General features: G+C 41.9%; 1 protein-coding gene and 2 long non-coding RNA genes across 3 annotated transcripts; 1 reads left to right on the top strand and 2 right to left on the bottom strand.

Annotated features, from left to right (window-relative positions):
* Positions 1-1,136: 1,136 nt before the first annotated feature.
* Positions 1,137-13,847, bottom strand: LOC136439514 (UDP-N-acetylglucosamine transferase subunit ALG14-like). Its single transcript, XM_066434932.1, has 5 exons — positions 13,662-13,847; positions 3,362-3,529; positions 3,058-3,290; positions 2,310-2,369; positions 1,137-1,936 (listed from the first exon to the last, which is right to left on the bottom strand). Exons 1-5 carry the CDS (start codon positions 13,816-13,818, stop codon positions 1,766-1,768), a joined length of 789 nt encoding a protein of 262 aa, XP_066291029.1. The 5' UTR covers positions 13,819-13,847; the 3' UTR covers positions 1,137-1,765.
* Positions 6,387-8,695, top strand: LOC136440163 (uncharacterized). The gene is made up of 2 exons (XR_010756633.1): positions 6,387-7,240; positions 8,186-8,695. It is a non-coding gene; the product is annotated as an uncharacterized lncRNA (long non-coding RNA).
* LOC136440162 (uncharacterized) lies at positions 9,207-11,271 on the bottom strand. The gene is made up of 2 exons (XR_010756632.1): positions 10,958-11,271; positions 9,207-9,872 (listed from the first exon to the last, which is right to left on the bottom strand). It is a non-coding gene; the product is annotated as an uncharacterized lncRNA (long non-coding RNA).
* Positions 13,848-19,232: the final 5,385 nt, after the last annotated feature.

Consider the following 19,232-nt stretch of genomic DNA (forward strand, 5'->3'; position numbering starts at 1 on the left):
CGCCGACAACACCCCATGTCATCCTTAACGCGAAATCAAATCCTCGCGAACTTAAATGCATTCACAGTAATAAAACAGTGTACAGGTAGAGACCAATCTTTACCGAGTACAGCATGCTGTCTGCCAAAACGCAATACTGCCTTTGACAGGCGTGCGTCTCTTTATGGTGACGACACGCCCAGTGAGCCGCCCGGGATATCCCATACGTTCGCTATCAACGTGATTGCCAATGGAGACCACTTTCTTTTGGTAGTGAAAACAATTTTAGGCATATTGGCGGTATTGTGCCTCTACATAGGCACTTATCGGCTCATTTGTACCGCGTTTGCCGATTTTTAGCGCACCTTTTTAGTTAACTTGTCGAGGATTTTTGAAAAAATTTGGTGCAGTTATCCGGCATTGGTGACAATGCGCCGTGCAGATATGCAGAGTCACTAACAATGCAGTGAATAGGAACCGGTTTGGGATTTTGGGATTCGGTGCAGTTAAATGGAATGTGCGTTTATCCGAGGTGCAATTAAGTGGCTTCTACTGTATCTTATCTTAGGCCAGAGCAAGTAAATTTTATGGATGACATCAGCGCGCGCAGTGATTTTCGCCTGATTTTGAAATAGAAAACAAGATTTTTTTTACCCTTCGGGAATGGTCAACATACCAAAAATAGTACAATATATAACCTCCGCCATCCAGTGAATTATTGACCGATGCCACTGTGTATCTTTGTGACTGTCTCTGTGTTCTTTAATTCTCTTACAGGGTGAGAAAAAGTGTAAAAACGTTGGCAGAAAGGCAGGTTTAAGTCAATGCTAATGATATAAAAATGACGTAAAGATTATACAAGACAATGGAACCTGTCATTAAGGACCCTATCAAGAAAAAAGACAATCAGAACAATGCATTACTTTGTAGGGCATTTACAAATACACCATGAGCAACATTGTGCTTTGTATTATCTTTTGATTTTAAAAAATTGGCCACTAATCCTATCATAATAAAGATGTCACCTGCTTCTGGAGTTGACTTCCACTAACAAAACTATCCTGGTACAACTGCATGCTTATGATTGCAGTGCAGAATGTCACACTGAACTGCGGACCAAAAACTGATTCCAGACAACACTGGTATTTTGAGTTTCTTTATTCGTATATTAAGAATTTGAATTCAGCTAAAACAAATTGCACAGATTATGAGGCTCTAGAAACTGTAATCAACATAGAATTAGAAGAAATACATTCCTGTCATCCAATGATGTGCACGACAGCTGAGGATCTCATAAACCTTCTCCTGTGACTTAAGGTGTGAAAGTAGTGATCATCCAGTGTCTATAGTTTTATCAGGTTGGTAAGACACTGAATAAAAAGCCTCTTTGTACACAACCAAGTTGTCCATTCAACCAACGTTTCAGTTATCATCTGTCACCTTCCTCAGGGCAATTCTGACTGGTTCACATTGCACTGCAGCACAGGTGTCGCTGCTTGTAGATGCGCTCTCAACTTGTGTGATCATCATGATAAAGTGCTTCCACATCACGTTACTGTGGTATGTCTTAGTTCGTAGAAAATTATAGAACTTTATGTTAGTAAACTAGAGTCTACTGAAAGACCCACGAAGGCATAATTTCAGAATGCATATCATCTAGTCCCTATGATATATGGTACAAATGGCCTCAGAAGGTTCTAAATTCACCTTTTGAACAGTAAATGGAAAAGCCATTTTGTAACATTAGGATCATCTACGTTTTGTTAAATATTCCCAGCATGTTTATTCAGATGACCCTTCCGATGTATGTAGTACGCGGGAACCTCTGATGTAGCTGCGGCCACTGCACGAGGAAGTGGTCGGCCAGGTAGTAGAGCAGCTGAGCGGACAGTGATAACGTCTCGACGCGACAGAACATCTCCACATACACCAGGCTGACTTTCGTAAGTCCAAGGAACTGTGGGGGGTGGGGAGAGGTTTGGTTAAGGTGTGTCTTAACATGACAACTGGCTTAATCAAAATACATGTACAGGTACCAATCTCTATATCTGGGTGAAGTGAGGAAAGTCGTGTTAAGTGCCTTTCCCAAGGGCACAAGATCAGTGACATGACAGGATTGAAACCCAGGACCTCTGGGCACTGGGCCAAACACCCTGCCATTACACCACACGGCCCTACTACTCAGTTACTGGATTTTAAATGGTTCATTTATTTGTTCATCTTGTTCAAAATTACCTTACACCAATATACATTTACTCTTCCATTCAGATATTGTTTGTCTGATACAATTTTTAAAATTCTAACAGATTTTGATAATGAAAAAGATTCACCTTCATAAGAAACCCTGCAGCAAATGGGGGTACACAGGTTCCTGGCCCATTGCAAAGGATCTGTAAAAAGTGTATGATTGTCTACTTTGGATTTGGAGAAAACACACTACATTGTCACAAACATGTAATCATTACATAACAAAATCAATGAGATTACAAAGTTGAAAGGGATTACATTTATTGAAATAATTCACCTTGACTTTCTTGGAATTTTGATGGTGCAATACACGTGGGACACAGCCAGCAATTGCTGGTGTCGTCACCCACACATAACTTGAACTCTGCCATAGAAAAGCACTTCCCCTTAAGAAAATGCTCTCTACATCACAAGGACAAACCATGGATGTCCTTGGCAATTATACGCGGGATGACTATGTATATTACTTAGACACTTCACTATCCTGATGGTAACAATAGACCTCTTTCCAGTTACGGCGGCCATTTTTAATTTCCCGGGGTCAGCTGGGGCTCATGCACCAAAGTGAGGCTGAGGGTGTGTGGCCTATGATATGCCTATAGGAAACATATAGGTACTAGTATACCATCTTTGGTGGCGCAGGTACCACAGTATTTCACCATGGAGGAGCGAAATGTACCACCAACGATGGCATATCTATATTTTTCCCAAAGGCATATCATAGGCCACACACCCCCAGCCTCACTTTGGTGCATGACCCCCAGCTGACCCCGGAAAATTCAAAATGGCCGCCGTAACTGGAAAGAGGTCTATTATCAAAATGGGACTCACTAGATCTGGGGATGTTCTGAAGACCAGAGGGATGGAGTAGAGGGTGGCGTATAACGTGGTGAAGACGGACGACAGCCAGGACTGGGCCATCTCCCGACTCCTGGGCACCTTCTGTACCTCATACTGCAGTGGATATATAACATCATCACCATCATGGGGTACACCCATATAAGCTAGTTCGGGGTTGCTACTACGCATATGCAGTGTCAAAGGTGAAGGCCCCCGAGGCAATGCTCAAATGGACTATTAAATACTATCCGCATAAACTGAAGGTCTTATTTCTTTACGTTATACTTTGAGAGTTAAAGAAAAAGAACACTTGCCATATCCTTCTTTCCTGGGTACTTTTCTCTCTCGAACCTGTGGACTTTTTCCTCGCTCAATTGGTCCGTCTCGGCGATGATGTAATATCGCGGTGCGTAAGTGTCTGACAGTCCGCGCATGAGACGGAGAATCTCAGCAGTGTGGCCTCCTGTAGATGCCCAATATAAAGATACATCATAGTGCTGCATATCTTAGCTCGTAATCGTAAACTAGCAAAGTTCAACTAGGAAATCCCGTTTGCCCCACCCCCATCCTTTGCGCCTATTTCAACTTCAACTTGATTTACCCCCAGATAACCCAGCGAGGGGCAAAGTAGGGAGGGGGAGGAGGTCCCAGGCTAAGGCGGGCTTGCCTCCAGCCTGGCGCGGTATGACTCAACGGTGGGAGCCGTAACAACCGCGCCAGGCAGGGCGTTCCACTCGGGGATTGTGCGGGGGAAGTATGAATATTTGTAAGAGTCTGTCCGGGCGTTAAGTGGTTGAAATTTGAGCGTGTGGCGCCCCGGGTGCGCCCCTGAGCTGGTTTCTACCAAAGACCAAGACGACAATGCTATACAGCTTCCTCGACTCAATTCTTACCGGTCCGAGGCAAGATTCCAACCGGTCCGAGGCATGATTCCAACCAGTCCGAGGCATTTCCAACCGGTCCGCGATACATTTTCTTACGTGCTGCGGTAGAATTCCAACCACCCCGCGCCCGTGAGAATTTCCTGCCCTACGCGCTGCCCTGCGCTGCGTTCCTCGACAGAATTTTTCTGCCCTACGCGCTGCCCTGCGCTGCGCTCCTCGACAGAATTTCCTGCCCTACGCGCTGCCCTGCGCTGCGTTCCTCGACAGAATTTCCTGCCCTACGCGCTGCCCTGCGCTGCGTTCCTCGACAGAATTTCCTTTCGCGCTACGGCAGAATTCTTAATCTCCAAGCAGATCTATAGGTTGCATCAAGACCGTATCAAACTGGCAGAGGAAGTACGTTTTGATTGCTGTACAAGCTCCATCTTCCAGTTGGATACGGTCTTTGCAATCCATTGGGTCTGGTTGGAGACTAAGAATTCTAACCGTACCACGGCCACGGCACAGCCCCCTGTCCCCCAAGCTCATACAGTGGACGGTCCCAGATGGGTCAAGGGTCACTCGTGTTGTGAATGTAAACAGCCAGTCAGGTCGTGTCGATGTTGAAAACTTTTTCAGTGCTTCGTTCTGACTATCACCATCTCTAAAAACACGTGCGTGCAAACTAAAAGGAAGCCCTGAATGTCAATATCAACTACAATCGACGGACAATGGGCGTTAGATATTCCTTTTTGCCCCTCCCGTGTCACTGTAGATCGAGTGAAAGGACGATATAGTGGACGTTGACCCCTCTAGAAATCTGCCTGTCGTTGACTCAACAATGCTACCACCACACACACACACTTTCACCACAAAACAATGTTGTGTAATATGTACATCAAATATTGGCCATAAAATTCATTGACAGAAACATACGGTCGATAATACAAAAGATATGCTTGTTCAGTCACGGGAAAATCCTGTTGTAGCCCCAGCCATGAATAAAATCGTATGTTTATGGAAATGCTATCATGTCCAAACGGGATTATGGGACCAATCTGTTACTAGTAGTCTGTGTTGTCCATGTATGAACTTTCATCAAATAACTCGATCATGCGATATGCTGAAAGGACTAAAAAAAACCGTGGCCAACTTGAACTTTTGCCACCGTAGGATTGTCCTGCGAGACAGGTCCGTTTATTTCAGGTTAAGAATCTGAAATAACACAGAAACAAACTGCAAGCTATAGTATAACGTTATTTAAAAGGAGAGCTAGCTGAAGAAGAGAATGATGCCCCTGTACCGATCCCGTCAAGTACACCGCCTACTCATATGATACATATACTATAGTCTGTAGCACTGACAGTGTCAGGTTTGAGGTCTCTTGAACTTTAATATCATAATTAAACAGAGCCAAGCCGGTTTTAATTTATTGCTGTCACGGTTGTTGCAACAGCAAATGCCTTAGATCTGCTTGGAGATTAAGAATTCTGCCGTAGCGCGAAAGGAAATTCTGTCGAGGAACACAGCGCAGGGCAGCGCGTAGGGCAGGAAATTCTGTCGAGGAGCGCAGCGCAGGGCAGCGCGTAGGGCAGGAAATTCTGTCGAGGAGCGCAGCGCAGGGCAGCGCGTAGGGCAGGAAATTCTGTCGAGGAACGCAGCGTAGGGCAGCGCGTAGGGCAGGAAATTCTCACGGCCGCGAGGTGGTTGGAATTCTACCGCAGCACGTAAGGAAATGCATCGCGGACCGGTTGGAAATGCCTCGGACTGGTTGGAATCATGCCTCGGACCGGTTGGAATCTTGCCTCGGACCGGTAAGAATTGAGTCGAGGAAGCTGTATAGCATTGTCGTTTTGGTCTTTGGTAGGTTTCAGTAGACTATCTGTGTTAATATTGATGTAGTTATTGACTAGCGTATAGAAAAAGGTGAGGCGGGCGTTCCTCCTCCTTTCAGAGAGAAGGGGCCACTGCAGGTCACTGAGCATTTGTGTCACGCTGCTAGTCCGCCGGTAGTCATTCAGAGTCACTCGGGCGGCCCTACGCTGGACGGCCTCCACCGCCTGTATCCCTTTGGTGGTGTACGGGTCCCAGACGGTGGCACTATATTCCAAGTGGGGCCGCACCAGCTCTTTGTAACAAGTGGCCTTGACCCTAGATGGACAATGGGTCGAATTGCGCCGAATGACCCCTAGTACCCTGCCGGCTTTGCTAGTGGCGTAGTTGATATGGGTGTCCCACCGCAGATCGTCGGACAGTTGTACTCCAAGATAGGGATGGGACATGACACCGGTGAGGGCTTCTCCACAGAGGGAGTACTGGGTTAGAATTGGGTACTTTTAACGGGTGATATGGAGGATGTGACATTTAGAGGGATTGAACGACATAAGCCAACGATTTTGCCAATCTGTTAGCGCATCAAGATCAGACTGTAGACCTCGTGCGTCAAAAGGCGTGCTGATGGTTCGATAAATCAAGCAATCGTCGGCAAATAATCGAACATGTAAATCTACGGAGCTGGGGAGGTCGTTAATGTATAGTAGAAAGAGCAGAGGGCCTAACACTGTACCCTGCGCAACTCCAGAGGTGACCCTGACAGCTTTAGATGTTCCGCCGTCAAAGACAACCCTCTGAGTTCTCTCCGTTAGGAAGACAAGACTGAAAAGGGTCAGAAATGCCGTAGTGCTCGAGCTTGCTCAGCAGCCGCTCGTGGGGCACGGTGTCGAATGCCTTGCTAAAGTCAAGCACCGCGACATCGACCTGTTTGTTATGGTCAAGATTCTTGGCCAAGCCTTGGAGGGTGAGTACCAGCTGGCTCTCACAGGACAGACCCTTCCGGCGACAGATGCGTAATTCACGCAGGCGCAGAAGGCCAACTTTTAGGAAATAGGTTTGGTACCCTTGGTAAAAGTAGCTGTAAAGGGTTTTTTTCTAGGATATGTTGGTATTTCTGAGCTGGATGTTACAGGTAAGGGTTTCTACCTTCTAATTGTGTTGAAAACCAGACTTGGATCCATGTTTGTGGTGTCTGTAGGCAGTAGAAGTTTGGTGTTTTTGTGTGATTATCAGGTAGAGATGGAGATCAGAGGTCAATTTTTGTAAACACGGCTGGATTCCAGATGGACACCTATCACGTGATTTTTTTTATCCAATCAGGTCGCTTAGTCTCTACCAACACACTGTAAGGCGTGCTATGTGTATCGCTCTCGAATTTTCTATCTTGTGAAGAATTGATATTATTCTAAAAGACCCAAGTTCCACCAAACCGACACAGAGGGATATCTTCGTCACTGGAAGGAGTTTCTTGTGCCCAGGTACGCCTGAACGTGTCGATTTTCACGTAGAAACATGTGCGACTTTGTACCTGCTTATAGCGAATTTCTCAATTTTAGCAATTTTACGTAGTTTTCAGCGGTCCAGTTTTCATTTTTCCAGCGTGGTCCGTTACAATTTTTTTGGTCTCAGCGCAAAGTTAGTGTCTTTAACTTCTCAAAACTCAAATTGAACCACATCGAACCACCCACAGATAACTCGCTAGAAGCGGTTGAACTCGACAAGGTTAGCCGCCGTCGAGAATATCCAAGATGGCGGCGTTGTTTACGAAGCTCTGTGCCATGTTTTGCATGCGTGAATGTTTCGGACTTTCCTTAATCATTGATCGATTCGATGATTACAAGGGATGCTTGGACTCGACTGTGACGAAATTCAGACTATATAAAGTCTTGTTTGTTTCATAAATATGATTAAATTCGACTGGAAATGCGTGTTATGTAATGACGCCAGATGGGGGAGGGGGGCATGATATGAACTCGTACGAATACATGTTCACCACGCGTATACACCACACCATTTGTTACTAGTAATAATGTTATATCTGTGTGCATGTGCTTACATAATGGACACATCTAGACCTTCTGGTGAAACGGTGTTGCTTTCCAGGATAGTTGGCCATTCTTACGGGAAACTTCAAACATATAACGTTACATAGAAGAATGGTATAAAGGTTGAGCCTCGCATGTGTATGCCTTGTTGCTGTGATTTATTATGTTATAATATTTGTGTATGATCTAAGGATAACAGTATGGCTATTTCTTGAGAGAAAACAATTGTGTAATGAACGTGGCAAACATGAACACATGCTACATAATTTGATCCCAGTTTGCACATGAAAACATTTTGATTTAGTTACATTTTATTTATTCATCAGCTTTCACTGTTGCTCGTCAATATATGTGTATATTTTTTTTCTTCTTTGCTAGTTGTATGGATGCCAGCAATAAAGTGGCTGGGCCATATCTGCGAGTCAAGGACTGGAGTCAGATGCCACTACAATTCTACAAGTCTGTGGAGCAGCTTCAACCTTCCATGGACATGTTAACTGTTTTTGTGTAACTGAAGACATTCAATGCAATTTCAGTAGGCGTATACATGATAGTGAACACTGTAACTAGTATAAGTATAAAGGTATGTACCATACGTTTGGTGTTCGGAACTTCCCCCTCCAACCCCTGCGTTTTGACTTCAGTAGTTCTTTCTAGGGTGTGTGGACTACTGTATTTTGACAAGATAACACAAATATGTTTCCTTCAATTTTAGGCTCACATCATTGCCTTGTCTAAGATTCAACTTTAGGCATGTAAGAAACCACGGTTTTCTTATATAAGTAAGGTTTTTATTGTACAAGAAAAATACTATTAGTGTTGTAGCCTTTTGCGTAGAATATGTTAACTATTATAGTGTAACTATTATTACAAATGCATTTCCTCCAACTTCATGCCTCAGTCCGACTGATATGAGACACATGGGAAATCCCCCAAGTTCTTCTTACATATTGATAATAACTTTTACTCAACTAGTACATTGCATTGCACAGTACATTGAAGGTACAGCAGCATTCTTCACAAAGCACAATCTTCATCTATAATGGGAATGGAAAATACACTCCAAGGTCTATTCATATACTACAATGATGGATCTACATGTACAGTCTGTCACAAACTGAAAGTGACCAAAGCGTATATTGAAACACAAAGTGGTGAATTTTTAAGAAAGAATAAGTATAATAAGAATAGGTAAGAAAGGAACTTGAGGAGAAACCCTTGCCATCTGACAAAGGATGAATATTGAACAGTCTACAAAATATACAATCTGCATGTGATCTTTAGTCAATTTGGACATACAGACCACGCTTGTCCGTACAGTAAAAATACATTAGAACCTCTACACAACATCCCACTATTACTACATAATTAGATCAAGTTCAGAGAACACACACAGAGATCACACCTTTATCATTTACTCATGATTCATTCAATATCACTGGTCAGAATAAGTATGATACAGGCAACAAAGGACATTCTGGGCTACACCATCATGCTCATATTTTCTAAACAATGACATCATCTGCATAGATACAACTAGATTGAAGAATCATAGCTTCTTATAAAGAGATTGAGTGTTGTGAAACATTACATGAAATGGATCAATTTTCATTTACATGTAGTAGCTATTAATTCAATTCATTTACCCTGAGGAATCCAACACTTACAAGATATTCTACAATCATTTGCAAATACAAAAATTTTGTTCACATCAAACTTATCTACAATATTATAAAGCACCAGGTATATCAGGTATGCATATTAAATAAGAACACATACTTGGATGTGCTTACTGATACTTGTATCCAGCAGGGATGAAAATCAACATGTTTTCATTGCTTCAGAAAGCACTAAACTGTCAATGTATGTGTTGGTTCAAAGACATTATAATTTATATACATATCCTTGGTTCAACCGTTGGTTGAAAGACTTTGACACATGCATGTGCATATGCATGACATTCATCCTTGTGTAGACAGCATGATGCATCAACAGCTACATTGCATGGTCATAGGTGCTGTGTAGATGCAGCAAGGGCTGGGAAAATCCCTACAGTGCCGATCCTCTGGAGCATAGTAAGAAACAAGGAAAATGCGTTCAAATGGACATAACAACAATTCCCAGTGGCAACAAGGTAAGTTATTCAAAATGTCTAAAAACCTATGAATAATACGTGGTAAATTTACACGCTATGCATATTTTTACAAACCTGAGAAAAACACGCCAGCCAGCAAGGACAAGTAATTTTAATCTTCGTCTGGAATCTGGATAGATATAAATTTCCTTACAAACTAATACACGATCATACAAATTTATACTCGCTAAGGTCTCTTAACAAACAGAATAAGAAACACAAATTTATTTTTGTGGCTTCCTGGGTTCGTATCAATATAATTTAGACTACACAAATCGTGTCCGAACTTGCACATGGTTGCGCCGGCCGTTCGCCCCCCTCCCCATTCCCCTCACTGACTACGGAGCAAAACTATCGCAAGTTTGTACATTTTAACAATTCATATCAACGAAAATTGAACCACATATCACATCATTGATCGTCTCAATTTGTTAGAACGTAAAGTGAAGAGTTCCTCGATAGCTAGCTCGGCACGCAATTTGCGTAGTTTTGCAATCTTCCGAACGATATTCTAGTCAACTCGCCATAAGTCCAACTCGCCCTAACTATTTACTACCAACTCGCCCCAAATTAGGGCTTATCAAACTTGGTTTTATATGCATGACTCCTACTTCTAAATATTACTATACATGTTAACAAACCTTGTGACTCTAAATCAATATTATTTCTTTTTGCTGTGCACGTATTTAGCGACAAACTCGGGATTCGCTGGCGGACCCGGTCGGCATGTCGGCCCGCCGTGTCACCGAACGGAGAAGTGAATGTAAAGATTAGTCCAGAGACTTTGTTAGCATGTCAAGTAATATTTAGAAGTAGGATATATGCATATAAAACGAAGTTTTATAAGCCCTAATTTGGAGCGAGTTGGTAGTAAATAGTTGGGGCAAGTTGGACTTGGGACGACTTGACCTGTTAACACTATATTTGTGACGGCTGCATTACGATTTACATTCCATAAAGTAACGATTAAACATGCACCTCTAAAATTACTACAACGAGACAAAGTCAACACGAACCTCGGGTGTATCTTGGGGACACGTGGCTGATCAGAAAACGCGTACAAGACGGTGAAAACAAGGACGTAAACAGCGATCACCGAGCGGCAGCCATTTTGAAAGTGTTATGGGAGCTCTGACACACGACCGCTCTCCGCTGCGACCAACAGGTCAAATGAGGGCGCCATGCGTTTGACAGGCGAACCTTCCCGCCATGCATTGCGAGGTTTCCGCTGCCGCTGAGCAGTTGCGTAAGACTCTCCCGGTCGGTAGTTATGCAAATACCCGTCGGCCTCCCGTCGTCCCTTGCGCGAAAGTCGCTCGGCGAAGCTAACTTCAAACTAGAGTAAATATTTGCGCTAGCGGCAAAAACAGACAGATTTGCCTATGGAGAAGACATTACTAGCCTAATCAATACCAACCAAGAACATTATATAGGGATAAGTATGCCATTGCACCAGCGTATCCATGGTCAGAGGCACACATACTGCCGATTTTCATAACTGTCGCGAGTACCCTCCTCCACGGAGATTAAAAGTATTTTTTATTCACAATAATTTACTAATTAGTAATGCCATGTTAATTTGATTATAAGAACGACATCGCATATACCATGTGCGCATCATTGTTCGTCTGTTTTGTCTGCGGCTGCCACCCTACCCTACCATTTACCCCTTTGCACTGGTATAATATTATGACGTCACATCTGACTCCCGGAAGCCTCAAAACTACTCCGTAATCATCTTCTGCCACCCTAACTTCTGCCACCCTAAATAAAGAATATTTATCTCCATTCATAAAAGAGGTATGAAACAGCATCGTTGTTTATTCAAGCTACATATATGTCGAATATAAAGCCCCTACCATTTTTGCATTTGATTTTGCAAATATAGTCATCATCAGCATAACACACCTAAAGATAATGGTTTTAGTAAAGCTACCTACACATCCAATGTGGCATCCGTAGTATTCATCGTACAGGAAATATGAAGTTTCTTCAATAATAATGCAAATGAGGTCCTCATTAGCATAACATACATTCCATTGTATTCACCTTTACTAAAGCTACCCACATCACTAATATCACATCCCTAGCATTTACCCTAAAGGAAGTATAACTTTTCTGCATAAATTATGCAAATGAAGCCCTCATTAGCATAATACTCCTCCATTATTTTCGACTATCCTAAAGCTGCCTACACCTCCAATATGACATCTGTAACGTTTATTGTAAGGAAAACATAGATTTTCCATAAATCATTAATAATGCAAATGAGGCCATAATTAGCATACTGAACATTCAATTGTATTCGCCTGTCCTACAACGACATTCACCTCTTATATGACATGTGTAGCATTTAGCATAAGGGAAATATGAAGTTCCTGCATAAATTATGCAAATGAGGTCCATATTAACATAATACACATAAAGACGATAATGATAAGTACATATGACTTAAAGATGAAACACCTTTCCTTTACCAGTGAGGTGTTATATCAGTTTCTATTAATATGTTAATTACCTTCGATCAGAGGCAGAACTACACATGAATATATCAATTATCTAATATGTTAATTATCTAACAACGTGGATTTCGTCAAGATAGTAAAAAAACTTATCTTCTTGCCTATTAATTGATACTAGTTTAGTATTGGTTAATCTCTATTCAGCATCAATTCAACTGCATTTTCATGTAGTGTTAACCCACAAACAAAAGTTACCAGCTTAGTCGGTGGTATTTCTAGTGGGAAGACTGGCTGGCCTGGACAGTACAAAAAGCTTGAACTGCAAATGAATGAATGATGGCATTGAATGATGGCAATGATTGATAATGTTAAATGTTCAGCAGATGATGTAATGAAGAAGCAATAGTGACGACCCTGTAGCAAGGTACCGAATTAATATTGATATGACTATTATATATTCAGTAGAAGATGTATCTGAGTTACAGATGTCATGAATAAGTAAAAAGGCGATGAATAAGTAAGAGGAATGACTTGCGTCACAGTGACAAAATTAGATATCATTGGCTGATGCACTGCTACGTAACAACATGGCGGCGCCCATAGACCACGTGATCACAATCGTACTAAAGCAATACAGGCTTTGGCATACGTCAAACCTGTAAATATCTCATTCCTCGCTTCGCTCGGAATTCGCTCTTGGCGCCTGCGGCGCCACGGGGCGCGCCCTTTGGGCGCGCTTCGGGCGAGGGCGGCTTTCGGGCCTATCGCATATATATATAGTACAAACACTCCGGATCCTTCCGAGGCTCATTCCTCGCTGCGCTCGGAATTCGGTCTTGGCGCCTGCGGCGCCACGGGGCGCGCCCTTCGGGCGCGCTTCGGGCGAGGGCGGCTTTCGGGTAAGTTCGGGCCTATCACATATATATATAGTACAAACTCTCCTTCCGAGGCCTACAGCATATGCTCAAACTGGGCCCCCAGTGCGTCAGCCTTTTCCTTGGGGTCAGATGTTAGCACTCCCTGATGTCTAAGGGCTGACGCACCAGTAGAGTCCTGTCTGAGAGATTTTACATAGCTCCAAAAGGCCTTGGGATTATCCTCGATGTTGGACTCAAGGTAGTTGGAGACATAATCCCTATGGGCCTTCCTAACTCTCTGCTTAACTCCCTTCCTACACCTCTTGAACTTTGCCCAGGCATCATTGGAGTTTGATCTCCTAGCTTTGGAAAAAAGTTCAGACCGCTTACGAATTTCTCACCTGAACCGACAACAACTAACGTTCTGATGGAACCATTGGATCTTCCAAGAGGTTTTCGGTCCTTCCCCAGTCCTCTGAACACGAAGAACAACCTCAGCAGCGCTATAACCGCCAACAAAACGACACACCCGACTGCCAACACACCCACGGCAGCCATCTTGGTCTGGATGACCTATGATCAGTCAGTGTCTGTTTGACTAGTCACTCTGTACATCACTCGGCAACAGATACTCTGTAAATAATTGACTGACCTACCACAAGTATTAGATGACATGTTGTATAATCTGCTAACTTATGCGCTTCAGTCTTGTGATGGTTTTTGTTACTTTTGTTTCTTCGATGTAATTTTACTTTGTGTTCTGTGTCCGCCGCTATGTGTGTGTTTGACGCATGCGCACTTTGAGAAAGTTTGTATTGAACTTTGAATATACTGTTCCCAGGGCTAACCCTTTGTAATAGCCTTCGGCTAGTTGGGTAGTCCTGGCTGTACTTTCCTACACTCAAATAAAATCAAATCAAATCAAAAATCTGCATGAAACAAGTGCATTTGCAAAAAGCTGCCAGTTTCGCATCATGAACATGATTATTTACAGGTGGTTAGTTGAGGAGTATATTATAACAGGATGTGATGTATATTCTTAATCCGTCACCCTTGCCCTTAATCCCTTAACATAAACTTTAATCCCACAGGATAACCCTTAATTTGTCACCCTTGCCCTTAATCCGTTACGAAAGCCTTTAATCCCCTCAGCATTGCCCTTGATATGTCACCATAGCCCATAATCCGTTCCCATAGCCCTTAATCCGTCACCTTTGCCCTAAATCCGTGGTGATAAACTTTAATCCGACAGCATAACTCTTAATCCATCACCAGAGACCCTAATTCGTCACCCTTTCACTGAGTGCGTCATCCTTACCCTCAATCCGTCACCATAACTCTTAATCCATTACACCAGCCCTTAATCCGTCAACATAGCTCTAAATCCGTTACCCTTGCCCTTGATCCTTCACCATATCACTTAATCCATCACCACAGACCCTACATTTTTAATCCATCGCCCTTTCCCTTAGTCCGTCATCATAACCCTTAATCCGTCACCTTAGCCCTTAATCCGTCAACATAACCCTTAATCTGTCAACATAGCTCTTACTCCGTCACCCTTGCCCTTGATCCATCAGCATATCCCTTAATCCATCACCACAGACCATAATCCGTCGCCCTTTCCCTTAATCCGTCATCATAACCCTTAATCCGTCACCCTAGCCCTTAACCCGTCAACATAACCCTTAATCTGTCAACATTGCTCTTACTCCGTCACCCTTGCCCTTGATCCGTCATCATAACCCTTAATCCGTCACCACAAACCCTAATCCGTCGCCCTTTCCCTTAATCTGTCATCATAACCCGTAATCCGTCACCCTAGCCCTTAATTCTTATTATAACGTATCGTACACCATCGGAAAATGAAGGCAGAAATGACATACATGAGGTATAAATGACATGGCACAGGTCCAAATTATGCTTGTACCAACCAACCAACCAATCAACCATACGTAGAAGCATCCGTTCAATGGTGTTTTCCGTTACAATGAACAAACAAAAATTCGAGGCATGGTTTGGAATCTACGATCATAATACAAAGGCGTTGTATACATCAAACGGATGTTTAAAAAGAAGAAAAAAAGATATAGAAAAAACTTACGAAGTCCCTCAGGGATTCGAACCGAGGATCTTCCGGCACACAGTTCTACGACCTTACCGATTGCGCCACTGATGCCCTAATTCCATGGACTGCATGTAATTTTCGGATACTGTATCACACCTCTATCAAAAGCGACATCTTACGATTTTAGCACGTACTGCTTTTTTCATAAACATAATTTATGAACGTCCGCTCGTTACTCGATTACTGCAATTATGAGCATGTTTCATTGCATTATTTTTGGCATACAATAAGATTAAGATATTGTTTACCGCAAAAAAGTTTTTTATATTGGGAACTTTGTTATGTAACAATAACTTAACTATGATTTAAAAGGTCAACACCACAGTGTAAAATTTACAAATGTATTATATAGACATGGCTGCAGGTTGGTTCAAGATCCAAGATTTCAAGATCCATGGTACCATAGTATCATCCCGTTTCAAGTACAGTAAACTGGAAATAAACTGAAAATAAACTGGAACAAGAGCTTTTAAAAAAAGCTGGCGTTTCGGCTACGTTTATAAGTGTGAATTGTCTTTTCCCTTTACTTGAAGTAAAATCTGCCAGAGGAAGTCACTCAAGGGCTGTTCAGTCTATAAGAAAAATTGTCATTTTGGGAAATGAGTACTGTTTTAATAGAGAAAGGCAGATTGGGGAAAGCAATTTTGAAGTTACGTCACTTAACTTAAGTGCTTTTGAAAAAGCTGGTCTTGGCCTACAACTTGTACTTATTTGTAAAATGTATAATAGGCTCATTATAAAAGCTATCAATATAATTATGTACATGGCACGCAATAAAACATAAAATTTGAAAAAGCACCATTGAATCATCAGAACTATGGTAATTAAGTGAAATAGAAGTTCATAACAGCTAAGGTTCTATCTAAAATGACTACCAAATGTCAAACAAATCAACAGCTACCTCATCCGTATTATTCTGGTTTCCGCATTTACAACATTTCTTCCTTATTTTCCTGGGTAATTTTGCTAAAATTCATGAAAATTCCCATAGTTTTGTGCCGAGGGGCGCCACTTTCCACGTCCGTGTTGTCTGAATGAAGTCGATACTGAACAATGGAGCATTTGCTACTGTAACAAAGAATCGCTGTTTTGCAAACAACATCAAGAGCCTCTGTTTACATCGGGGATAGAAGTTTAGTGGCGAGTGTTTTGCAAGAATCATCTTACCGCGCATAGGAGCCGCTGCACGGTATTTTCCATTACAATGAACAGAAAAATTCGAATGCCGGGTTTGGAATCTATGAAGTCCTGTTCATAAGACAAAGGCCTTGTATATATTAAATGAATATTTAAAAATAACAAATATAAAATATTTCTTTATTTATTAATGAAAAAAAATGATATTCATAAATATGATATTGATAGATTAATATAATATCAATATATATTTTTGATATTCAATATCTAAAAAGAAAAAAAAAATCCACGCACGGAGACGAACCCGGATCTTCTGGGTTCGAAGTGCTTCGCGTTGCCAGATTGGCCAAGCTGCGGTACGTAACTATTCACTCTGGACGTAATGCTATAACCTCACTATATGGTATCATTTATGCCGATTTTTGGTCGTTTTCTTGACGAAATCATTTTTTTTCTTCTGCAATCTTGTGGAATAGATGTAATATGGTCATTTTTCAGGATATCAAAGTCCGAAACCACAATGCAATGATATTTCCGAACAGTTGTAGCAGTTACATGCGGTCGCCGTCCTGTGTCACATGCAAATCTAGCCTGCCTGCATTTTCGTGCTCTCTTGCCATATAAGGCAACGGCTATACAAGGATTTGAGAACGTATTGCCATATAAGGTCTTATTGTGTGCGACACAGTGTTGAACCAAGCTTCCCTGGTTCCTTCCTTGAAGGTCCCTTGCTTGAAGGTAAAAGCCAGGACAATGCGTTCCGGCGCGCATGCGCCGAAACGCGAAAAAGGCTTTTTCATGAAGATACTGTTTCGCGTGCGTTTGGTGTTTGTGTGTATGTTTGTGTCACCGGATGCTTAAAGTCAGCATAACTATAGAACATGTACATGGATTGTAATGATATTTGGTATGTGGGTAGGTGTTAGGAGGAGGAAGGTCAAGGTCGATTTTGGGCCCCCTGGTATGTGTCACTGGAACTGCAATGGCGTATTTGTAAAAATCTTCTAAGGAGAATAACTGAAGAAAGGATCGACAGATTGTCATGTCAATTGGTACACAGGTAGGTTGGACAGAGATGTACACATTGAAGTGCAAATCATGAAAAGTTAGTGTGTTTGCGTGTGTGCAGGTAGCTTAGACAGATATGTATACAATGAACTGCAAATTATGCAAATTGGAATTAATTTGCATAAGTAATGAAAATCTATATTTGCGGTGTTGTCCATTGCATATTGTGGAACATCTGTTACTTGTAATAGCTATTTATAGCCAAAGTGGGTCACTTCTCCTGGGCCCCGACAGGTGGGGGTCATACCATTGAGCGATATAGAATGGGGGGAAGTGGTTTAATAAAAAACAAAGTTTCATAGAGATTTTGGGTCCTAAGACTCTTGTTTCAATTTGCGTTCCTGAAATTATATATAATTATGAATCATTGTAAAACAATTAGGGTCGGTAGCTTTCTTTTCATATTATTTTTCTTGTTAGATTTCGGCTGAAGTGGTCCAAGAAATACAGTCTAACAATGCAAAAAAAATAAAATGCTTCAGGAGCCCGGTAGTTTCAACATCCTAGTCTATTTGTATTGTTTACTACACATTTTCATATTTGTTCGAAGCATTCATTTTTTGACAGAGATATGAAAATTTGCAAGACAACTTGTACTTCTGTTTGGTTCATCACTCAGATAAAAAAGATTATATCTCTTGACAGCGGTCGACCGAAAAAAAGACTAAGGCTGGAAAATGTTTGCCTGGGTCGGACGGGTAACCAGAAACAAAACTCTTTATTCCTAGGCCTTACAGTCTGCGCATCTAGCCCGTGTTTGAATATTTGTCTTAAGCATCTTGTGTAAAATTACCCAAAATTTGTAAGATAGGAAAGGAAAGGAATCTCGAACCAGTTTAGCTCAAATGAACTCAATGAACAGATGAGCTACTCTTCCACTGGTCGTGACAGAGAAGACAGACGCTATGTACAGTATCTACAGGTTCATTGTACCGGGGAAATTCCCTAGCTCTTTTCGACAAGCACAATGAACAGTGGACCACGGCTTAACGTCCCGTCCTAAGGACTGCGACTTTAACGGTAGCGTGCATGTCGGGTGAGCGACACAGCCGGGATCGAACCCGGGGCTTCTAGTTCCAGAGGCAAGATCGCTAACCACTGGACTACGCACGCTACACAAAGATACCGGTAAAAGAGTGAACTAATGGTGTAGCACAGCATGGCACCAACTGATACGCATGGATTGTTGAAGTTAGGCTTCTTGGGGATAACATATTAATTTTTCAAGATCTAAAATAATGTAAGCTATGCGAAATGTAGGAGTATATTTTCATCACTGTATTTCACTGCAAAAATGTAGCCTAATGATTTTCTTAACGCTCTGTAAGATCAAAGTATCATAAATTCATAACAGCATATCTATTTACTCTATAACAGTTTTCAATATTTTACAGAGGTAGGTTAACCCAGTACTTTTTTTTTGTTAGGACATTTTATTTACCAAAATGCATGCAGAATTCTTATAACATCATATTATACATTATCATTATCCTTCAATCTATAGCTGAAAGGTTTAGAAATATGACATTAATGGAGTTTGTGCAATTGTCAATCAAAATAAACTCAAACCATATAAATACTTGTATGGTCTCTCGTGTTCTTTTTTGTGCTTTATTCAATCAACCAACGTTATAATCCG

This window comes from Branchiostoma lanceolatum, chromosome 8, assembly GCF_035083965.1.
Source record: "Branchiostoma lanceolatum isolate klBraLanc5 chromosome 8, klBraLanc5.hap2, whole genome shotgun sequence".
NCBI classification, from domain to species: domain Eukaryota; kingdom Metazoa; phylum Chordata; class Leptocardii; order Amphioxiformes; family Branchiostomatidae; genus Branchiostoma; species Branchiostoma lanceolatum.